Genomic DNA, 21994 nt, shown 5'->3' with positions numbered 1-21994 from the left:
CAGTTTGAGGAAGAAGGAAAGGAGACTTGAGAGGACTGAGAAACAAAGGAAGAAAGGACTTCTTTGTTCCTGAAATATTGTTTGCAAATAAATCCCAGATTTTTTATTAGCTTTGTAATTCCAAAATGTAGGCTGCCATATTTTACTTATAACTCAATTTCTGCATAGGATATAACTGGCTGGGCAGTTGTGACTGATTTTGTGAGGTCTTCCCTGAAATACTTGTTTGTATTTCATTGTTTCAGCGAAATAGTATTCTCTTTTAATGTTTCTTTTCATTTCCTGGCTTTATGGAAAATTGTAAAATGACTTAAAAGTTCAGGCTGTGTGCATGAATGCATGGATTTATTTAATTTAATTTACTCAACCCCAAGGCCTGGGAGAGCAGCCAGGTCTTTATGGCTTTCTAGACTGGCAGGAGGGCAGTAGGCAAATGGGGGGAATCTCATTCCAGAGGGCGGGCCAACATGACAGAGAAGACATGTTTCTGGGCTCCCATTAGGAGACATTGCTTTATTGAATGGACCTGGAGTGACCCAACTCTCTTGGATCAAACTGGCTTGGCTGAAACCACAGGCGATAGGTGGTCCCTCAAGTAACCAGGCCACAGGGCAATCTAGAACTCCATAGGTCATTGATAGCATCTTGAAAAGCATCCAGAAGCATATTAATAACCAGTTCAACTTAGGAAGCAGAGATAGTACATCAACATACCAAGGCTCACCAATTACTGCCACACGCTTCATTTTGGACCAGCGGAAATTTCTCAGTGGTCTTAAAGTTGAAGCCCCCATACAGACCACATTGCAAAAGTCAAGTCTTGAAGTGACATAGGGCCTGTTGGCTCCTGATTTAGGAAGGGACGCAACTGATACACCGGACAAAGTTTTTACAAAGGTTTTCCTGGCCCTAGTTGCAACCTGCTCATTAAGCAGGAGCTGTAAGTTCAGCAATACAGCCAGATCGAGCACCATTCTTGAACGGGGAAGTGCACCCTGATGGCTAAATCTGCCCACAGTCTGGAATTCAGTCCTGTGGTTGCCTTAGCCCTCTATCCTTCCAAGGTCGGTAAAATGAGGACCCAGATTGTTAAGTTTGGTGACATTTGTCAACTGCCCAGAGTGTGTTGTAAAGGACTGTGGAGTGGTATATAAATCTTAAGTGCTGTTACTACTGCTATTCCATCCAAGGCTAAAGATGGAACCCAGGTTCTAGATGGCTGTAAATCTATAGCCACTAGGATTGAGTCAGAGATAGTTCTTCCCTATAGATAACTTACAATATCCAGACATTAAGATGGGACCTACTTATTTATTTTTTGCAATGGTGTCATAATTCAACAGTAATGATATGCAGCAATCTAATTTCCCAGAAGAGAAGAGAAATATCAGAATACCGACTGAAAAAGAAGTCATGAACTTCTGATATGGGTTTGCTTTGCCAAGGTTTTCTTTTTCTCAGAGAGAACAAGTGCATTTTTCAAATAGTTGTTTGACAATACTGAATTCCAAAAGGACTGAAATGCAGGGCTTATGTTTGCCTTCTACAGAAGAAGAATCAATTAATTCTCATTTCACCTTGCAGGAACAGCCCTAATGAATAGAATTTTTTAATTTGATTCTTATATTTTTATCTGGTGGAAATTCCAAATTTATCTTGTTATAGTCTCAGGAGTATATATTACCACGTTCTATCTTAAATCCCGTTCTGATAAGTGTTTTTACATTCTCTGTATTGTACGTTGGAGAACAGAATAAATTTTAGGAGCTACTCACCATTTACTGGTAAACTCTTTCTGAATATTTGCACTCAACTAGTTCTGATTAGAACAATTAGTGTTTGAGAGGAGAAAAGCAACCTAGAACTGAGGAGAAATTTCCTGATAGTTAGAACAGTTAATCAGTGGAACAACTTGCCTCTAGAAGTTGTGAATTCTCTAACCGTGGAAGTTTTAAGAAGAGATTGGACAGCCATTTGTCTGAAATGCTATAGCGTTTCCTGTCCAAGCAGTGGGTTGGACTAGAAGATCTCCAAGGTCCCTTCCAACTCTCCCCTCCTCTCCTCCTCTCCCCTCCCCTTCCATTCTGTTCTAAAACACAGCTGGCTTATAAATAGAAGAATGTAATAGGTTCTTAGCATTAGAATATGCCTGAAAGGAGGTTGTTAATACCGTCATTTCAGGCACATTGTTGCACAGACTTAAATTCAGAACCCAGCAAGGTTTATTTGCAAAAAAGCATCTGTACAATTTGTGCTGTTCCTAACATGGAAGGGAGGAGAAAGTGTTTGACTGGGTGAAATCTTTAATATTTATTGAAATCTAATTAAATAATCATGATCAGAATATTATTTCTAAACGTTGTTTAGAAATTATTTTCCGTTTTAAAACGCAACATCCCACACAGCATGATTTCTTTCTAGTACAATTGAGTATGACTGTTCTTGCAAAGGGGGTAAACAGGACTTGCTTAATGACAGCCTGACTTAACAACTGCAGTTATTCATTTAACAAAAAAAGGTCATAAGAGTGAGTGCAACTCACTTAACAACCTTCTTGCTTAGCGATGGAAATTCTGGTTGTTAGTTGAGGACAGCTTTATCTAATACAAACAGTCTGTTGAACGGAACTTGCTTTTGAGCAGTCTAGAAATCTGTTTTTTAAACCCATCCTGGGAAATCCTGTGGCATACGCAAGATGCTTTTGGAAATTAATTTATATGGTGGTGGAAAAATGTTTGTTGTCCTGATTAGGTTCTGCAGCCTTGGGGCATTGAAAACCAACAGATGCCCTCTCTGGTCCCGTTGAAGAATTATGTGCCTACTTGTACACCAATCTGTTTCTCCTTCACTACTGTACAAATTACATTAAACAAAATTTTAAGACTTAAATGGTGAAATGTTCCATCAGTCTCATGAATTTACTCCTTTAAGGTCATTCAGGCACTAATATTCTGAAAATAATTTTTCACATTTAATGGGAAAATAATATTTCACATTTAATGTTCCATCAGACTCACAGATTAACTCTTTGCATTCATTCAGGGGCTAATATTCTGCTTGAAAATGAATTAAAGGGAAGACAATCAGGCTTCTCAGCTGTTTCAAGGGAGAAAAGATACAGGCTGCAAATTTCTCAGTTCCATCTTGATTTTAAGAGGATGGGCAGGGAAGGTTAGAGAAGGATGTAAAATGCTGTCCTTTTCTAGATCCAGGGTGATAATTTATGGTGCAATACACTTTTTATTTATTACTAGGCAAGCTGTGATTAAAGGATCCTTGCCACATCCATTTGCTCTGACGTTATTTGGTGACACCCTATATTGGACGGATTGGACGACTCGCTCCATCCTGGCCTGCAACAAATACACTGGACAGAACCTGCGTGAAATACATTCCAACATCTTTTCTCCCATGGATATCCACGTCTTCAGCCAACAGAGGCAGCCCAGTGGTGAGTTGTTCTTGCTTTTCCCAGAATGCCCAATGTGGAAATTCTCATTTGTTTTGTAGGTTTTTCAGGCAGTCACGCGTACAGTTTATACAGCGTAGGCACTCAGCCACTATGCTTATTTTTGTGGGGTGGATGGGAATTAGGCAATATCTTTGTGGTTGAAAAAGTTGAATAGAAAACAGACTTTAAAAGAAAAAGAACAAAGGAAATATAGCTAAATTTAATGTATGCTAAGCGTAGTTCATTTTGTTTGTCAGACAGAAAGATCAAATGCCTTGGTCTTTAGTATATTGATTTTTAAATTTGCCAGTTTTATCTTTAAATTACAGAAAAAAATGCCCAAATTCACTGCTGTATATCAGTCATTTTGCTATCATATTTCAATTAGAGTTTGTCAGAGCCACAGATAGGTCTGTGGATGTCTTTTTCTCTATTATTGGATAAGGATAGATGTACAGGAAAAATTAAAATTCAGAAGTGCTGCATATATCTTCCCAGTCTCTGTTGAGCAAGAGCTTAGTTAGAACACTTTTTACCCTTCCTGTAAAACCTTGTAGTGAGGGAATGCAGGAAGATGAGTTGGGTATAATCACTTTTAAAATGATGCATGGAAAGACTTAAATATTGTGTACAGTCAGTACTCGATTTACAATCGTTCTTTTAGTGACAGTTCTAACTTACAACATAACTGAATAAAGTGACTTGCAATGGATCCTTGCAATTATGACTGTTGCAGCAATGCCACAGTCATGCAATCAAAATTCAGGTGCTTGGCAACTGGCATGTATTTATGATGGCTGTAGTGTCCTGGGGTCACGTAATTACTATTTGCCACTTTATTTGTTTGTTTAATTTGTTTGCTGCCCGTCTCCTAGTGAACGACTGGGCGGATTCTGATAAGTCATGGGGCAAAGCCAGATTAGCTTAATGGTGTTATTCACCCAGCAGCTGCAATGATTTGCTTAATGACTGTGGCAAAAAAAGATGATCAAATTAAGCATGATTTCTTTAACCATCTTGCTTAGCGACATACGTCCTGGTTCCAGTTGTGGTCATAAGTCAAGGATTATCTGAAAAATGGGTTTAGACAAAGCCTATAAAGAAATATGACCTTATAAGTTCTCCCTATTTATTTGAAAACTAAGAAGAACTTAAAAGTTTACCTCTGGCCTGTCTACAAATGGACAAGACACTCTTTCCAAGTGTGTCACTACTGACTGTTGAGTCCTTTCTGAAGGAACCCTTTCTGTTCTTTCTAAAGGCATCTTCTCTCTTAGTTGGTCTCCAAGAGTAGAAATGGCTGTGATCCGGTCTATATTTATAGGGAGCCATGTAGAGATCCACTGTACATAAATACCCACCCCTGCAGTTCAGAAACTGCAGGTAATGTGGTTTGGAGGGTGTTCAACACCCATATTCATTTTATCGTTCACACTTTCCCCTCTTGATATGGCAGGCTTGCTACTAACAGGGAGACCGTTCTGTGCTTTCTGTTTTTGACAGCTACGAACCCCTGCAGGAATAATAACGGTGGCTGTTCCCATCTGTGTTTGATGTCTCCCATCAAGCCCTTTTATCGGTGTGCCTGTCCCACAGGTGTGAAACTCCTTGAGAATAAGAAGACTTGCAAAGATGGTAAGTTGGGCATAAGCACTAAGCAGGGATGTCAAAACAATCAGGTTGTGACCACATGATGGAAGCCCCACCCCCTTTTTATATTCATCACAGTACACCTGCCACCAAAGTAATCCAACTGGAAGATTTAATATTTATTTAATTTATATTCCACCTTTATGTTCTATTGTAAGAAAACTCAAGGTGGCAAACGTACGTAATTGTGTTGAGCCACTCACTCATACATGCACATAACTGTGGTTTAGTGGGTTTATTAATACGCCCCAGCAGTTCCCTTCAGCAAAAAAAACAGAAATATCCCAATTAAGTCCGGCCACCAATAGATCGATGCTAGTCCACAGAGCAATGGCCAATGAGTCCACAAGTCACTTGAAAGTTTCCCAGTCAAAATAAACCCACCAGTCAAAATTAAATCCACAATACGAGAGGGTTCGTGAGGCACAAACCAAGTCACAGTGTCAGTCCAAATCACAACAACCAGAAAGCACACAGCTAGGAAATGAACACATTATTCCCAGCATCATCACCCGCCTTCTGTCTGCTATGCTAAATAGCTTCTGATGCAGAAGCTAAGAATTAAAAAACAAACAAACAAGAGACTTACAAAAAGGTTTGTCTCTGCTATAATTGAGAGGACTCCCTGCCTCCCTGAAAAATTAAGAAGGACGGGGCTGCCTCTTCGCAAGTAATCTGGCTGACCTTCTCTCCTCAGGCCTTTTCTCTGCCTCTATGTTCTTGGATCAGTGCAGAAGGCAGTTTCTCTTCCTCATCATGCCTCACCGGCTGCAGCTGCGTGCTTACCCCACCTGACACCTCAGGGCTGTCCTGCTGTAGCCAGAGTTGGTTACTTAGGGCCATTGACCAACTCCCCTCCTAGTGTGCCAGGAACTGGTTCATCATCCCTCCCCCCCACCCCACAAACACACACAGCTGACATCTGAAGAGGTATCTGAGGAAACATCCTGGGGAGCCATCACACTAATACTCCTGTCTCTTCCCATTTTCCCCACAACAACAACCTTGTGGGATGGGATGGGCTTGAGAGAGAATGACTAGCCCAAGGTCACCCAGTTGGCTTTCATGACAAAGGCAGGACTAGAACTCACACCCTTTTGATTTCTAGCTTGATGTTTTAAGCAGTAAACCAGATTGGTTCCTAATAGGTGTATGAATGCCCATGGTAATTTTCCCTGACTAGAAATGGCCATTGGTGTTGAATTGACCAAAATTAGTAAAAATAATAAATAAATCCTCTCTTAGTTTGATGGAGCAGGATTTGGAAAAGGCGTTTTCTCTGCATGGCATCTCCCATGTTATTCAGTTGCCCAAAGAACACAACTTTGAGAACTAAAACTGTGGTTCATTCAACTTTTCCCCTTTATACTACTTCCCAATCAAGTCAACAAACCTAATTTTTAAGTTGTTTAAAACAAAAAGAGGAAATGGAAGAAAGTAAGCCCAGCTGTGCAGTGCTGAATTTTAACTTTTTCCTCAGGGGGAAAAAAATACATGTCTGCTATCTATCAACCCCTTCGTTCCTGTCATTTTACCAACAAAATTTTTCTTTCCCAAACTGAATAAAAATAAAGGAAAAGATGTATTAGTGATAAATTACTTGGAACAAATATTAATTTTCTGCAAGGAATCGAACATGCCCATTTTAACATGGTAATTCAAACCATGCAGGCTCTCAGATAGTCAAACTTTTTTCTGCAACGTGTGTGGAATACTGTGTGGAATGTATAACATTTATACTACTTGGCCCTGATGGAGAATCGGCACAGCAAAGGTGAAATCTGGCTGACCTCACTAGCGTAGTTTCCATGACGACTAATTTTTCAGGGAGGCAGGGAGTCCTCTCAATTATAGCAGAGACAAACCTTTTTGTAAGTCTCTTGTTTTTTTTAATTCATTCCTTGAAGGCCCAGTTGCCTTTTGCTTCCTGTTTTCCAGCAATTCCAAAAATCTTTAGGGGAAAAAACCTTTTTTAGGAACTCGCATAAAATTAAATCTGTGGTTAAGTGATTTTTATGGCTGATAGCACCGTCAGGCCACTTAAGTTCAGTTGCTGCCTGCTTTCAAAACAAGCCTTAAGCATAAATATGGACCAGAAGTTCCGTTTGCTACTACTTAGAGCCAAAATAATCCTAGAGAACAAGAGCCAGCCAAGGTAAGAGACAGAAGGGGGGAAAAGGGCTGCTGCTAAGATGATCTTATGGTGGCTTACAGAGTTGTTTTAGAGGTGTTTGTGGTGTGTAAAACACTCCCTGATATTGGTCATGCCATTCATTTGGGGGGGGGGGGTCTTTTTTTTTGATACAAACTTAAGTGAAGAATCAGTCGGTTTCGCTTTTGAAGGAACAGCCGGAATGTTATGCACATCCTTGGCATAATCTGTATATGATTTCTTCCACTGCTAAACAAAAATACAGATAGGTAGTCCTCGGCTTACGACCACAATTGAGCCCCAAATATATATTACTAAGCAAGACAGTTGTTCAGTGAGTTTTGCCCAATTTTACAACCTTTCTTGCCGCTGGTTGTTAAGTGAATCGCTGCGATTGTTAAATCAATCAATCAGGGATGATCAGCATTTTCAGTTGAAAGCTGATGCGATCAGAAGGTCTGGGGGGGCCCACATCTGTGAATTCCCCGTGTTGCTGTTCACACAGATTTATTGCCTGCCTTGATCAGGGTCGCTGCACAGCAGAGCAAGCACAAACTCTGATGATATATCTGGGAGGAAGCAGAGGGAAAGCTCCCCCCTCCCAAGCGACTTGCAGTTTCAAATTGCTGATATTCCATCACAGAAAAAGTAGTTGTTCTGAGGGGGCCTGCAGGATGGGAGAGGGAGAAATGGCTCGCCGCCCCTTTCCTCCTAGGAATGTTTGCTTCACATTGTTGGCACCCCAGTGCCCTCAGCCTTGGGACCCCAGGCATCTGCTTCTACCAGCCAGTTGATCAGTTTGAGAAATGGCTGTGCCGGAACATCTGCCAGGCATTTCTTCCCATTTCTCAGCTGATCAAAGTGATGAGTTCAGAAGGCTGTTCTTAAGCGGTTAATGGCAAGGGGAGTCCAGAGTCTTGAGGTGGCCGCAAGGAGGAAATAGTGAGGAACCAGGCTAGGTCAGTCACCGGGACTAGAGGTTTAGTTTTCCGAGCTTTTGGACTCATGCTGGAGCCCATCGTCAGGGAACTTCTCTGTACTGAAATGTGTGCTGTGAGCTATTCTGTATGTTGTATTTATGTGGTTGGGCGGGGCTTCCTATTGATAGTTTGGTGTACTGATGGTTGGCTGTTGGCTGTCGTTTCCTAGGGCTGCCAGTCCTGGGCTCCTAAGTACTTGAGAAGCTTGTGATAAATCAGCACTCCTGTTAACTAACAAGAGGGCCATTTCCCAGGCTTCCATCACTTCCCTGGCTACCTTCAACAATTCAATTTGCCTTCATTCGTAGGAAATGTTGAGCTTTTTCTTCCACCACTTTGCAAAGGTTAATGGCTTCATTTCTTCCTTTGCTAACATTTCCCCACTGCTGGACTCATGGACTGACATTGGATCATCCATTGGCTACCCGTGATGTCACTGAGATCTGCATAACCATGACATTCCTGTACGTTTTCAACAAAGAGGTAGGCGGCTGCAGAAGTGACTTTTAATTCTAATTTGTTGGGATTTATCTATACAGGAGCCATGGAGTTGCTACTGCTGGCCCGAAGGACGGATTTGAGGCGGATCTCCTTGGACACTCCAGATTTCACGGATATTGTGCTGCAGTTGGAAGACATTCGTCACGCCATTGCCATTGACTATGACCCTGTGGAAGGGTACATTTATTGGACAGATGATGAAGTGAGAGCCATCAGACGTTCGTTCCTCGATGGGTCGGCTAGCCAGTTTGTTGTACAGGCACAAATTGCACACCCGGATGGCATTGCTGTGGATTGGGTGGCCCGAAATCTTTACTGGACGGATACGGGGACAGACCGCATCGAAATCACAAGGCTTAATGGGACTATGAGGAAGATCTTGATCTCAGAAAACCTAGAAGAGCCGAGAGCTATAGTTTTGGATCCTATGATTGGGTAAGGGCCCCCCCTTTTTATATTATGCGGGTTTTAAAAAATTAAGAATTACCATACTCTTCAAGTCAAATCTAATGTTCATTTCAAGATGCTTTCCCTGATTCAGAAATACGAATCTTCCTTTATTTCCTTACCATAAATAATTTCTGTTGACCGTTCTCAGTTTTAGAGTACCTAAGTTAAGATTATTTGGGACCAATAAAAGCTTTCTAGCTTGTTTTAGAGTCGCCATAATTCCAATGAACCTGTCCAGTTTATCTGCTCTCTTCCTCCAAAATGAGATTTGATTTACAGTGTGAAACTGATGAGAAATGTAGATGTTGAACTGAAGATCAGCCTGGAATATAAGGCCCCCTTTAAAAGCGCCTGAAATTTCGACGTGGATCTCCTAGGGTATTGACCAGGCTGCAGTAGATTGGTTGAAACCATAACAAAATCAAAAAAGGGCAGCCCACCTGCTTCATCTTCTGCATTGTTGCCCAAGGGATCCCCACAGTGCGTCATGACACATTTTCTGAGTTGCCTTTTGTAAGCTATTGTGAACCTGTTTGAACACTGATCTTTTCCCCCTTTCTTATAATAGTGAACTGAGGCAGTTTTAGGTTGCTTTCCATTTGCGTTAGCCTTTTTTTTTTTTTTTTTTAGCCCATGAAACATTTTAGCTCTGTCACAGATGTGCAACTTGAATGTAGTGTGGATTCACGTATTTAAAACATTAGCTTTTATGATGTCTTTGTAATCACCCCCTTACACTTTTAAGAAAAGGGGAGAAAAAAAATGATGGTCCTTAGGGAATTTTTTTTTCTAGCAAATCGAGATGCTGATCTAATGTTGGACAAGACCCAGCTTGGTGTAGTGGCTAGGAACCAGGAGACTGTAAGTTCTAGTCCCACCTTGGGCATGAGACCAGCTGGCTGACCTTGGGCCAGTCAGTCTCTCTCAGGCCTAGGAAGGAGGCAATGGCAAACCACTTCTGAACAACCTCGCCAAGAAAACTGCAGAGACTTGTCCAGGCAGTTTCTCAGAATCGTTCAGAATTGAACAAAAGCGGGGGGAAACGGCATATATTCCATGTACATTTATGAGAATTATACCGCAGATTGTCACGGGAATTCAACCAGACAGTTTTGCAGATATGTTTAAGACAAAATAATTTCAACTGCAGAAAGTACAGGCCACGTGCCAAAGTAAGCACAGTTTAGTCTCTCGTGAATACTACTACTGCACGGTTTTTCCAGCCCCTGTTTTATTCCATCTTACCCTTTTCCTTTTAGCTACATGTACTGGACCGACTGGGGAGAGATTCCAAAGATTGAGAGGGCTGCCTTAGATGGATCTGACCGAGTTGTACTGGTAAATACCTCACTTGGTTGGCCTAATGGATTGGCACTGGATTACATTGAAAACATGATATACTGGGGAGATGCCAAAACAGACAAAATTGAGGTTTGTTGTTTCCATTTCTCTTCCTTAGTCCAATATTCAAAGTACTTCCTTGAGATGTTGTATTTGTGTCAGTGGCTCAGCTTATGTTCCTGATGAGAAACGAATGGCTAGGATCAGTTACAAGAAAACAGATTTTAGAATCAGAATCAATAATTGTTGGATTTACATATTACCTGTGTTTCCCTGAAAATAAGACCCCATGTTATATATTTTTTTCCACCAAAAAAGGCACCAGGTCTTATTTTCGGGGGAGGGTTGGTGGTCCACTGACTCACCTCACTTGCATGCATTGCCCCCAGCCTCTTTTTCGCTATCAGGGACCTTCAGGGACTTCTTCATTTGGCAAGGCGAACAAGGCTTTCCTGAAGGCCTCTGCAGCCAATAACAGAGCTCCGGACTGATACAGAGCTCTGTTATCAGCTACAGAGGCTCCGGGAAAGCTTTTCCAGCTTCAGCAAAAGAAACGGAGATGTGCGGGGCCTGGCTGCAATTATCCAAAGGTAAGTCGTAGGGCGGTTCCACCACCCCCATCCCCACCCTAGCTTAATTTTTACCTGTTCATCCTGGAGTGGGTGGAATCTTAATTAGGATTCATTTGGGGGATAGGCCTAACTATAGGGATAGGGCTTATATTGGGCTCATGTGTAAAAATCAAGCTAGGACATACTTTCTGAGTAGGTCGTATTTTTGGAGAAACACAGTAATATGAGCTGCTGATGTTCTCCAGTCATGATCTAACTTTCCTGTTGCTGCCTGTTGAATCACCTGTGAAAGGCTGAATCATCTGAATGGTTTATGGACAGTACTGAGGAAACTGCCGTATGATGCCACCAATGTTGGAAGTCCTTAGTTTTCAGCTGCCGCCACAGCTGCACAGTATTTTAATAGGTTAGATTTCCAAGTTCTCAACTCAGCAGCTTCATAGTTGGTATTCCAGTCTTCCAAAACCAGCAGCCGAATCCCATATTGACTTGCCGATCTTTCCGGCAGATTTGGACAAGCTTCCCTGAAATAAATTGTATTATACATACAAACACATTTCTTCAGAAGGCTAAGAAAGAAAAAAAAAAGATCTCAAGAACATTGTTCCTGTCACTATATCAATGGATAATGCCATTCTTCTAGGGTAGGGATCTCAGACCTTGACAACTTTAAGACTTGTAGAGTTCAACTCCCAAAATTCTGGAAACTGAAGTCCATAAGTCTTAAAAGTTGTCAAGGTTGGAGATTCCTGTTATAGGGCAAAGAAAGTATGATAGTTTTCAAATCTAGAGTAGACCTTTAAGAATCCCTGAAACTTTTATCTGTCAGCTTCAGGAGTAGGAATTCTGAAGTCCACATTGCTTAAAGTTGCCAAGGTTGACAAACACTGCTCAGGAGATTTCCTCAAGGTCTGGTTCTTTCTTTCAGTAATTTGGAGAGTAGCTTTCTACAGATAATAAATAATCCTTAAATTGCAGCCATAGTTGGGAAGTAGAATTTCAGTTGTTAAGCAAGGCAATTAATTGTTAGGCAAATTGTGTCCACGTTTAAATCTTAGTTTCCATGGTTAAGTGAATCAGGTCACTAACCACATCCTGCTTGCCCCATTGACTTTGCTTATCAGAAACTGGCCAGAAAGATCGCAAATGGAGATTAGATCACCCTGGGGTGTAATCTCATATTGTAAACTGTAAAGTTGTAAATTCTGATTAAAAACTCGCTGGCTATCAAGTGCCCAAATGTTGATAATGTGTCCGTGGGGATGTTGTGATTATGAGATCACCATTTGCAAATTGATTTGGCAGCTTCTCCAGAAAGACAGTGAGAAAACTGGCAGGGAAGACTGTCAGGCTGCTGCCTACCAAAGGATTTTCCTTCCAGTCTGGGCACTGGTGGGGGGAGGGTAGAAATCCAGCTCAGACCTTTGTGATTGTGGTTCATTTCTCCAGCCCATCACAGAAGGGGAGAGAAACTCATGTGCTTCGCTGCAAAAAGGAAGCTTGGATCCTGAAGGCCCAAACTCTATTTCTGCAAACTGCCATGGGAGTTAGCAATAGCATTAGCACTTAGACTTGTATACCAGTTCCCAAGTGCTTGACAGCCCTCTCTATGCAGTTTATAGAGTGAGCATATTGACCCCAACAATCTAGATCCTCATTTTACCGACCTCAGAAGGATGGAAGGCTGAGTCAACCTTGAGCCAGTCAGGATCAAACTCTTGGCTGTGGGACAGAGTTAGCCTGCAACACTGCATCCTAACCACTGCACCACCACGGCTCTAAAAGTTCCCTTTCTTTTTCCCTTCCCACTTAACTATCAGCACTGTTGCTTAACATCCATAACTAGGATAGCCGTCATTGCGTGAAGCAGTCTTGTAGGCATCTTGCTTAGGGACTGCTTCACTCAAAGACTAAGATTGCAATCCCAATCGAGGTCATAAGACGAGGGCTACCTTTGTAAATTTCTTACTTTACTCTCTTTGGCTGATGTCATAATTCGTGAGCTATACCCCAATGGGGAAGGAAGCAATAGAAAATAAATAGGAATATTTAAAGTTCATTTTGCATTGTTTGTTTTTTAAAGATATGCATTCTAAACAATGGTGAGTGATCCCCATTGTCATGCCCCTGGTGGAGACTGACTCTGAGGGAGAGGAGGAATAGTTGACAGGGAGCGGAAGTGTGGCTCCAGAGGTTGTGGAGGAGGCTGGGGAAGGGCAGAGGCCGGCTGAGCAGTCAGGGGAGGGCCCAGGCCCATCCCCTCTCCATCCTAGGGCACGCAGGGAGGAGAGGATAAGGGGGAGATGTGGTCTACAAGGGAGGAGAGAGCCTTGATCCTCTTCATGGGCTGCAGGTGTCACAACTGAATAAGAGTTTGGACCTGCGTATTGTGGAAATATCTCTAGTTTATGGTTCCTCTCTGAGTTTGGTGTGTTTCCCAGTGTGTGTTCTGTTATCTGTGGACGTCCTCCAGCCCTTATCTTGCCTGGTTTGTGTTGCTTTTTTCCTTCTTCGTGTAACTGTGGGAGTTTTTTTGTCTTCTGTCAAAGATACTCAGAGCTTGGAAGCAAACTGAGGGAATAAAAGGGGCTTCACCTGTTTTTTGTGACTGTTTTGTATCCCACCCTGGGTCATCACACCCATTCACATAACAAATACAGGAAGTCCTCAACGTATGACCATAATTGAGCCCAAAATTTCTATTGCTAAGTGAGACATTTGTTAAGTGAGTTTTCCCCATTTTACAACCTTTAATTGCCAGCAGTTGTTAAGTTAGTAACATGGTTGTTAGGTGAATCTGGCTTCCCCGTTGTCTTCACTTGTCAAAAAGTCGCAAAAAATGTTTGCATGACTCTGGGTTACTGCAACCGTCATAAATATGAATCAGTTCCCAAGCATCTGGAAAAAATTTTTTTATCACGTGACCATGGGGATGCTGCAATGGTCATAAGTGAGAAAAAATGGCCATAAGTCACTGTTTTTCAGTGATGTGGTAACTTTGGAATGCCCACGAAACAAACTGTTTGTAAGTCAACCGCTACGTGTAGAACAAAATACACAAACATTTTGCGGTGCATAAAACGACACTCTTAAGACTTCCCATTTAAAATGTGTATGTGTGTATATTTTTTGTTTTCCTCAAGCAGCATTTCTCAGGTGACAATTTTGTAGAATAAAGGAAAGGAACTAGGGCTCTTGCAAAACCTGATCTTGAATCTTAGAATTTTTTTTTTTTTACGCCTCTTGTGTTTTCCACATGATTATGTGGTTTGGGTTTTTTTTCCAAGGTTGCTGATTCATGTTGCACTGTGACTGTTCCCCAGATAATAAAGCCTCCACAGGGACTAATGGATATTGGCAGGGGTCTCAGCAGGAACCTTTGTTCCCTATTTATCTGGCAGCCTGCAGCCTGCAGCTGAGGGGGGCGGAGAAGAAGGGGGAAGTCTGCGGTTTGGGGCTTCCTTCTTTATCTCAATCAATTTTTTCCACCTACAAAACCCGTCTGTTGAATCGGTTGGCTGTTTATGAACAGGGGCAATTCCTCACTGGCTTCCTTTTCTTTCCCTGTCATGCCATGAGGTTAAAAATGCATGATCTGCTTTGGTTGGTTGGGATTACATGTTTATTTTCTGCCTGGAGATGAAATTGGAGGAGGCGGGGCAGGCATGAAATCACCAACGCGGCCAGTCTTAAAATGAGGATTCCGTTCAAAGCATCCAGCACTGATGCATTCATTGGATCTGTCTGGCACCCCTTTTAAACAGCCTGCATCCTTGCAGCTGGGTCTCTGTGAGTTTTAATTTTGATCTTTGTGTTTTTTATTCTACGAAGGTTAAAAAACAACAACACACTCCAACAACCACCGTGATGAGCTTTGGAGCAGGCTTATCCCTCCTCCAAAACACTAACCATTATCTGATCAATTTTTCACGGTATGGAATATAATCATCTCCTCCTCCAACGTGAAGAGTCCAGAGCAGGAGAAGGTTCCAGATGTACTTTTTTGGAAAGCCCGCTTCATTCCTTTCCTGCAGAGGAATTTGGGGTGTGGGGAAACCAACCCATTATCCTAACCCTTGTGATTTGCTTTCTCTCTCCAAGGCAGCTTTATCACGGCTTTATCATGCTTTAGACTCGCTGCTCGGTTCTTACTTCCCTTTGCACCACTTTTGGTAAGAGAGAAATGAGACTGGGGAGGCTTGGAGAAATTGACCAAGTGCCAGGGTTTGTGCAATGAGGGAAGAATGCAGACGAAACAGATCTCGCCGACTTGCTGCTTTCTGTAATTCTACGCTGATCCAACCATTCCAACACAGCCTAATGAATTTTGATACGGCGTGTGTGCCTGAGGCCCTAATTACACAGCCCTTTCTAAAAACATTTTAAAGTCTGTTTCCAGGCAGAATAGAATGCTAATACCATAAATGTACATTTGCTTTATAGTCAGTCTAGTAAGATTGACTAAAAGTAGTAATGCCTATGACAATTGCTAAATATTAAAATTGTATAGGTCTTTAAAAGGTCTTCTTGGGACAGGGAAAGCAGATGCGAAAATATTTCCATCGTTTATGGAGAAAAGACAAACGTCACAATGTAGATAGTCCTCAACTTTTGACCGAATTTCTGTGGCGCTCTCCTTGAAGCCTTAAAAAATGCACAGAGGCAGAATGTCTAAGTTAAAGCGATTTCTGCGATCCATTCATGCAAAGATTTCTGAAGGAAGAAATGGAGATTGCTCTCCCTTGGAGATTGCTCTGCAGATCTTCAGTAGCTTCTGTCACCCCATTCACTAGCTGAAGTAGAACAGAGTAAAGTGTTAATCATAATACTGTTCAAAATGTTCTCTTTGGAACAGCCATACATGCAATATGAATTTGTTGCGGAACTACTTTCGTGTGGCAAATCTCAGGTCTTTTACAGAGATTCCATGTTTTTAGTGCCTCTATTTTTCAAGAATTTTCTATTCTATTGGACCTCTCTGTCACTTTTCCCTCTGCATATGGATAAGTGCAGTGGCCCTCTGGCACTTTTGTGTGCTGAGTTCAAAAATACTGACCGAATACAGCCCCAAATACCTGTATGTAGGTCTGACTTACACTACAGGTATCCAGAGGACACACAACTCTTGCAACTCTGCAAAAGTAGGTCACTTTGCAATTCAGATATCTATTCCAGAGTCAAATCTCTATTCTACTTTTCTTGGGTTGGTTTATCCTTAAAGCTAAACTTTTTTAATATTGAAGGAAGTTTGGTTTCCATTTTGTTTTGACTGTGTACTTTGCTGTTCTGGTTTGCGGTATTTTCTCTTAATAACTTGGTTGTTAGTTGTGAGCCGCCCAAAGTCATCTGGGCAGTAGGTAACTAAAATAAGTAAACCAATCAAAAAGGAAGTATAGATTGCCCCACAGGGACATCTGTAAAAGTCAAGATGGGTTTTAAAAAATCATGATGACAATCACACATAAAAAGTGCAGGGTTTTGGTCTTGGCTGCCATCGTGACTTCTTCGACCCCCTTCTGGGTCAGGTTTCCTGGTCATTGGGATTCACCATCAATCCCTGTCAATGCTTTATGGAGCTGAACCTTGCATGAGAGGCTGTGAGAAAAGAATAATTTCAGTGAAGCCATTCAGAAGCAGCCAAAAAAAAAAAAAAAAGATTGGTATTACTTGAAAATTGATTGGCAGTTTATTTATTTTTTAAAGGGACGTATGACTTCAAGAGCAATTCAACATTTCTGTACATCCCTTGCCCTGCAAATCTGAGTTGGCATATTTGCTTGCTGGTATCTTCTAGAGCAGGACATCTGTGCACCTGGAGCTTGGTCACTAGTGTGTGATATGGGAAGCCACATATGTTTTCTGTCGTTTTTATCTGTGTAGTGAAGAGCCATCTTAAATTATGAAATCCATCCACACTGTGGTTAAAAACAGCTCCAAAAGTTAAAGAGAATGGCTGAAATTTAGATGAGATTCTTGCCTGCAGACTTTCTGATTTCTTTGAGAAGAATCCTTACCATATAAAGCTATTGACTATGTAGAGTTTTGGCACCAATGTACTGAATTGCATTGAAATATTCTTCTCTGCCTTGTTTTCTCTTCTTCTCAAATACTCTTGTGAGGAGCCAGGAATTTTGCTAGACAGGACCTCTATTTAAGGAACATGAAATACAGTCTCAAGGGTCAGGAAAAGAACAAGCAGCTGTTACTTGTAGCTTGTTCTCACTTCCCTCCTTGGGAATTTATTTTATTTAAACTGTGTTTCCATCTAAAAAGGGGGGACTTTGTACTTGAGGCACTTACTGTAATAGGTATTTGGTCATCTTGAATGGGTGGAAAAGCTTGATCATCACTTCTGGTCTTACTACAAAGTTACTTCGCTGTAATAACCTGCAAACATATTACTTTCTCGGCAGCCATCTTGAAATACTGGCATTTCCTTCGCATTTTTCCTTGGGATTGATGCGTGCTAGGTGAGAAACAAATCCTTTTGCAGTAACTAAAGATGGAAGCTGGCCAAAGTAGAAGAGCTAATTGGCTTCCAAAGAACGGATCTGCTTCTGGGGTTGTTCCAGTGATGAGATTCAAAACTTTTTACTACCAGTTCTGTGGGTGTGACTTAGTGGACAGGGCTTGGCTTGGTGGGCGTGGCAAGGGAGGGATACTGTAAAATCTCCATTCCCTCCCTACCCTACTAACCTACTTTCCAGCTCTGTTCTCCTGTGCAGGGCAACCAAAGAAGACCCAGCGGATCAGCTGGAACTCAATGGGAGGCAGAGAATAGATGGGAGTGGGGCCACTCAGAGGTGGGATTTGCCAGTTGTCTGAACGACTCAAAATTTCCGCTACTGGTTCTCCAGAACTGGTCAGAACCTGCTGAATGCCACCTCTGGGTTGTTCCTAGGGGCCATCTTCCCTTCTAGGAAGGATAATAAAACTGTTATCTCCCACACACATCCTTGTATATTTAAATAAGAAAGATAGCTATAAATCCAATATATGCAAATTTTTAAAAGTGTAGTAAGTTCTGCATACGGTGAGAGAATCCAATAGAAGAGAATATCTGTGGCTCAGGGTTGAATTGTGGTAATCTCTGAGCCTGGCTGATTGCTTACAGATGCTTCATTATCCAACTAGGTTACATCATTAGTGCAAGAAAATTGGGGTTTGCTCCCTGTTATATACAGTTTGTAGCTTATATATAATAAATAACATGTGGTGTGGCTTATATACAGTAGTTACTATACATAAACAATATAGAAGCTACATATGCATGTAATCCTCAACTTACAAACATTTGTTTAACAATGGTTTGAAATTATGACAGCCTTAGAAAAAGTGGCTTCTTTCTTCTCATCCTTTGAAGTTATGATTATCCCGCCATACCCGAAATCACATGCTTGCAATTCAGGTGCTTTGGCGACCAGCCTGAATTCATGATGGTTGCAGCATCTTGTGATCAGATGATTGTGACTTGAGACAGTGTTCATTTTATTAGAGGAAATGTCCCTTGTCTGTCTGTTTACTCCATCTCTCTCTCTCTCTCTCTCTCTCTCTCTCCCCCAGCCTGTAGGCTGGGACCTGTTCACAGCTGGCCTAAGTGTGTGGTGGGCTGGCGCATGTGTGCACATACACAGCTCAATTTGCCTGCCCCTCTTTCCCTTCCTCCGGGCCGGGCCACAAACCCGCAAAGTTTGGGGAACGGTGTTTTAGCAGACAGCAGCAAAGGAAAGGATTTCCTGCTCCCTTCCCAGCCAGCCTCTATAAAACATACCAAGCCTGCACTTTCCTCCAAGAGGAAATCATAGATAATAAATGACAGAACAAGCCACTGAACTGGAGCAGGAACATCTGGCTGGAAGGTGGATCATCTCTGTCACCTCAACTTCCTTAGTTAGATGGCTCTCTGAAAGGAAGGAAGCCCAGCCACGACCTTCCTCCCTTTCTCTGCAGCAGAATCCCATCCCATCTCTCTTGGTTATAATGTTTGGTTCCACCCACTGTCTCTCCCTGACCCGTCCCAGAAGTTCAAAAGGAGGCAGCAGTTAAGCACCACAAAAAGAAACCATTCTACCACTGTGGGAGCTCAAGCCTGATTTGGGGTCACCTCTCCAGCAGCTCCTCTCCACACTTGAAGGGCAGTGGCTCTGCTACCTTGGAACAGGAAAATGGACTTGGATCAGCTCCCTAGTTTTGGTGAATTACTCATCCCACAACAAAAAAAGCTTGCTGGATGGAGAGAATTTCATTATTTTCCTTATAAAAATAAGTGAGTAAAATTGGGCAGGAGAGACTAAACTCTGCCTGGTTGCCCTCTGGAATAAGTTGTAGGAATTCTAATGTGGGCTGAAAAAGAGCTGACCTCCATTTTGGAGTTCTGTGCCTAGCATCCTTTCTCCAAAGACCCTTTTGGCCTGAGTGTTTTGCAAAAGAAGCAGTTGCTTTAAGGGGCAAGCCATAATAAAAGTGGCAAATCGTCATTTTTATGAGTTCAGTACAGTTTTAAATCCAGGTTAGTGATTGGTATCATTTTCGAAAAATAATTTGGAGTAATAGAATTTAGTGTAAACAAGTCTTCCTCGTTTTGTCATTGGGATATTTTTCTAAGTACCGTATATTGGAGTCACATTTCTCCATTTATCCTGCTTCTTTTTCTAAATATACCTGTAGTTTTTAATATTTTTTTTTTACTATTGCAACAGTAAAAACTAAACTCAGAGAAAGGGAATAGAAAAAGAAAGAATAAAAAGTGCAAGCCAAAAAAAGGAGAAAGGGATGAAAAAATAGCAGTATAAAGAAGTGACTTCCAACCTTCCTCATAAATATAAACAAACTGAATCATTCTTTACCCCCTGTATGGTTACAAACAGATCTCACCCCTTCTTTGTAAGCAAACCCCTAAAACATCAGCTTTTCGATCCTTGTATCGGCAAATAATCCATAAAGGCTTGTAGAACTTTAAAAAAAAATCTTAACCTCAATCCAACAAAACAAATTTATATTCCTCCCTTTTACTTCTAACAGTCTTAATCTTGAATTCAATCAAATATTGTCATAGTATTTGATTTTTCCCCAGTTCCCAGGAATGGAAGGCTGAGTCAACCTTGAGCCATTATTCAGGATCGAACTCCTGTCAGCAGGCAATGAGTTAACCTGCAGTGTTGCATTCTAACCATTGCGCCATCACGGTCGCCCCTCCCCCCCCCCTCTCCATGTCTAATATGAAGCCTAATAGTTTCCAATTAGGTGCCATGGAATTTGTAGCAGGAAATGTTATCAAAGAAGATTGTTTGGCAGATAAAGTTAATGCAGAAAGGCACATACCCGTGTTTCTCATAAAATAAGGCTAGGTCCTATTTTTTTTTGAGCCCCCAAAAAACGGCTAGGACATTTTTTCGGGGGTGACTTAATTTCTTCCCCCACACGCACCTCCACCTAGAGTGCCCCATGCCTGCTCACCTCTCCATGAGGCCGCCACTGGAAGCTCCCCAAAGGTAGAGTCACCAGCTGCTTTTATCGGCCGGTAGAAGCGGCCTTGGGGCAAGCACCCATGCGCACTCACCTCGCCACGAAGCTGTTTCTATCAGCCGATGGAAGCTCCCCAAAGGCAGAGTCACCAGCCGCTTTGGGGTGAGGCGTGGCTGCCCGCAGGGAACTCCTGAGAGGAACGCCCCACGCACACTCTCCTCAAGGCCGTTTCTATCGGCCGATGGAAGCTCCCAAAAGGCAGAGTCACCAGCCGCTTCCATCGGCCGATAGAAACTGCTTCATGGTGAGGGGAGTGCACGTGGGAGAGTAGCTGCAAACTTTCTTAGCAGAAGGGAAGCAAGCTGAGTGTCTCTCTCTCTCTCTCTCTCTCTCTCTCTCTCTCTCTCTCACACACACACACACACACACCACCCTTGCTAGCCCTTGTCCCTGCACCGGGCCAGCCAAGCCCTTCTGGCGAGGGAAGGTCTCAGCATCTGCGGGGTTCCCACCGCCATCCTCCCCTCCCCAGGCCAGACCTTTTCTGGGCACCCTGCCAAAGTCCCAGGGCAGCCGACCTCCCTTTACCTGCTGCCACCGCTGGTTTGGGGAGTGGGGGGGGCGCGGGCGAGGGAAGAGGAGGCAGCAGAGCTCGGTTACCCTTAGAAGGGAGATCGGGCGGGCTCCTGAAAGGAGACGCAGGAGCGGTCCTCGTGGGAATGTGGCGGGGAAGTGGGGTGAGTGTGAAAGTGTCGTCGCCACAGCACAGGAGGGCGGGAGGGAGCTGGAGCGAAGAAGGGCCGGGGAGAAGCTAAACCGTCCTTTCTATTGTTCTGGTGAAGGCCAAATATTTGCAGGGGCTGGTTGGAAAGGCCTAATTTCAGTATGAACCTTGAGTCGTGGGGCGGGGGAGTTGAATGGCAAAGGCACTCTGCACATGATCCGAGGCAACCTTGCCACAGCTCACGGGTGGCGCTGCTAACAGTTGGGGGAGTCTGAAAACTTCAGTGACGCCTCCTTCTCTCTCTCTCTCTCTCTCTCTCTCTCTCTCTCTCTCTCTCTCTCTCTCTCTCTCTCTCTCTGAGTGCCTGAAAGAGCGCCCATCATTAACTAATTAACCAACGCCAGCCTCGGAATCCCTTATTTTGGCATAATTCGGGATGAGAGAGGAGCCGTAAAACCAGGGACTTGGTGATGAGGTGCAGGTTCTTTTTTTTTCTTTTTTCTTTTTAGTTGAGTTCAATCACAAGACATTTCTGGATTTCATCGGACCTCCGAGGCATTCAGAAGAACTTTTGAAAAACTTGCGGGTCTAACTTTGAGAAGCAATGAGTTCGGTCCTCTCAAATGGCAGAGGTTAGGGATGGTCTTTGGAGACCTCCCCTCTCCTTTAGCTGAGGGAGACCTGGGCGATTTTAGGCCAAAAGCTGCC

At 42.7% G+C, this 21994-nt stretch overlaps 1 protein-coding gene across 1 annotated transcript in view; it reads left to right on the top strand.

Annotated features, from left to right (window-relative positions):
• LRP6 (LDL receptor related protein 6) overlaps positions 1–21994 on the top strand; it is a 72780-nt gene that overhangs the window by 22025 nt on the left and 28761 nt on the right. The window contains exons 4-7 of the mRNA XM_026702188.2: positions 3255–3451; positions 4955–5086; positions 8773–9169; positions 10444–10615. Coding sequence (XP_026557973.1) covers positions 3255–3451; positions 4955–5086; positions 8773–9169; positions 10444–10615 — 898 coding nt within the window. The remainder of the gene's footprint in view (positions 1–3254; positions 3452–4954; positions 5087–8772; positions 9170–10443; positions 10616–21994) is intronic.

Source organism: Pseudonaja textilis, chromosome 5 (genome assembly GCF_049901715.1).
Source record: "Pseudonaja textilis isolate UNSWEBS1 chromosome 5, rPseTex1.2, whole genome shotgun sequence".
NCBI lineage: Eukaryota > Metazoa > Chordata > Lepidosauria > Squamata > Elapidae > Pseudonaja > Pseudonaja textilis.
This window is presented reverse-complemented; position numbering and strand designations above follow the sequence as displayed.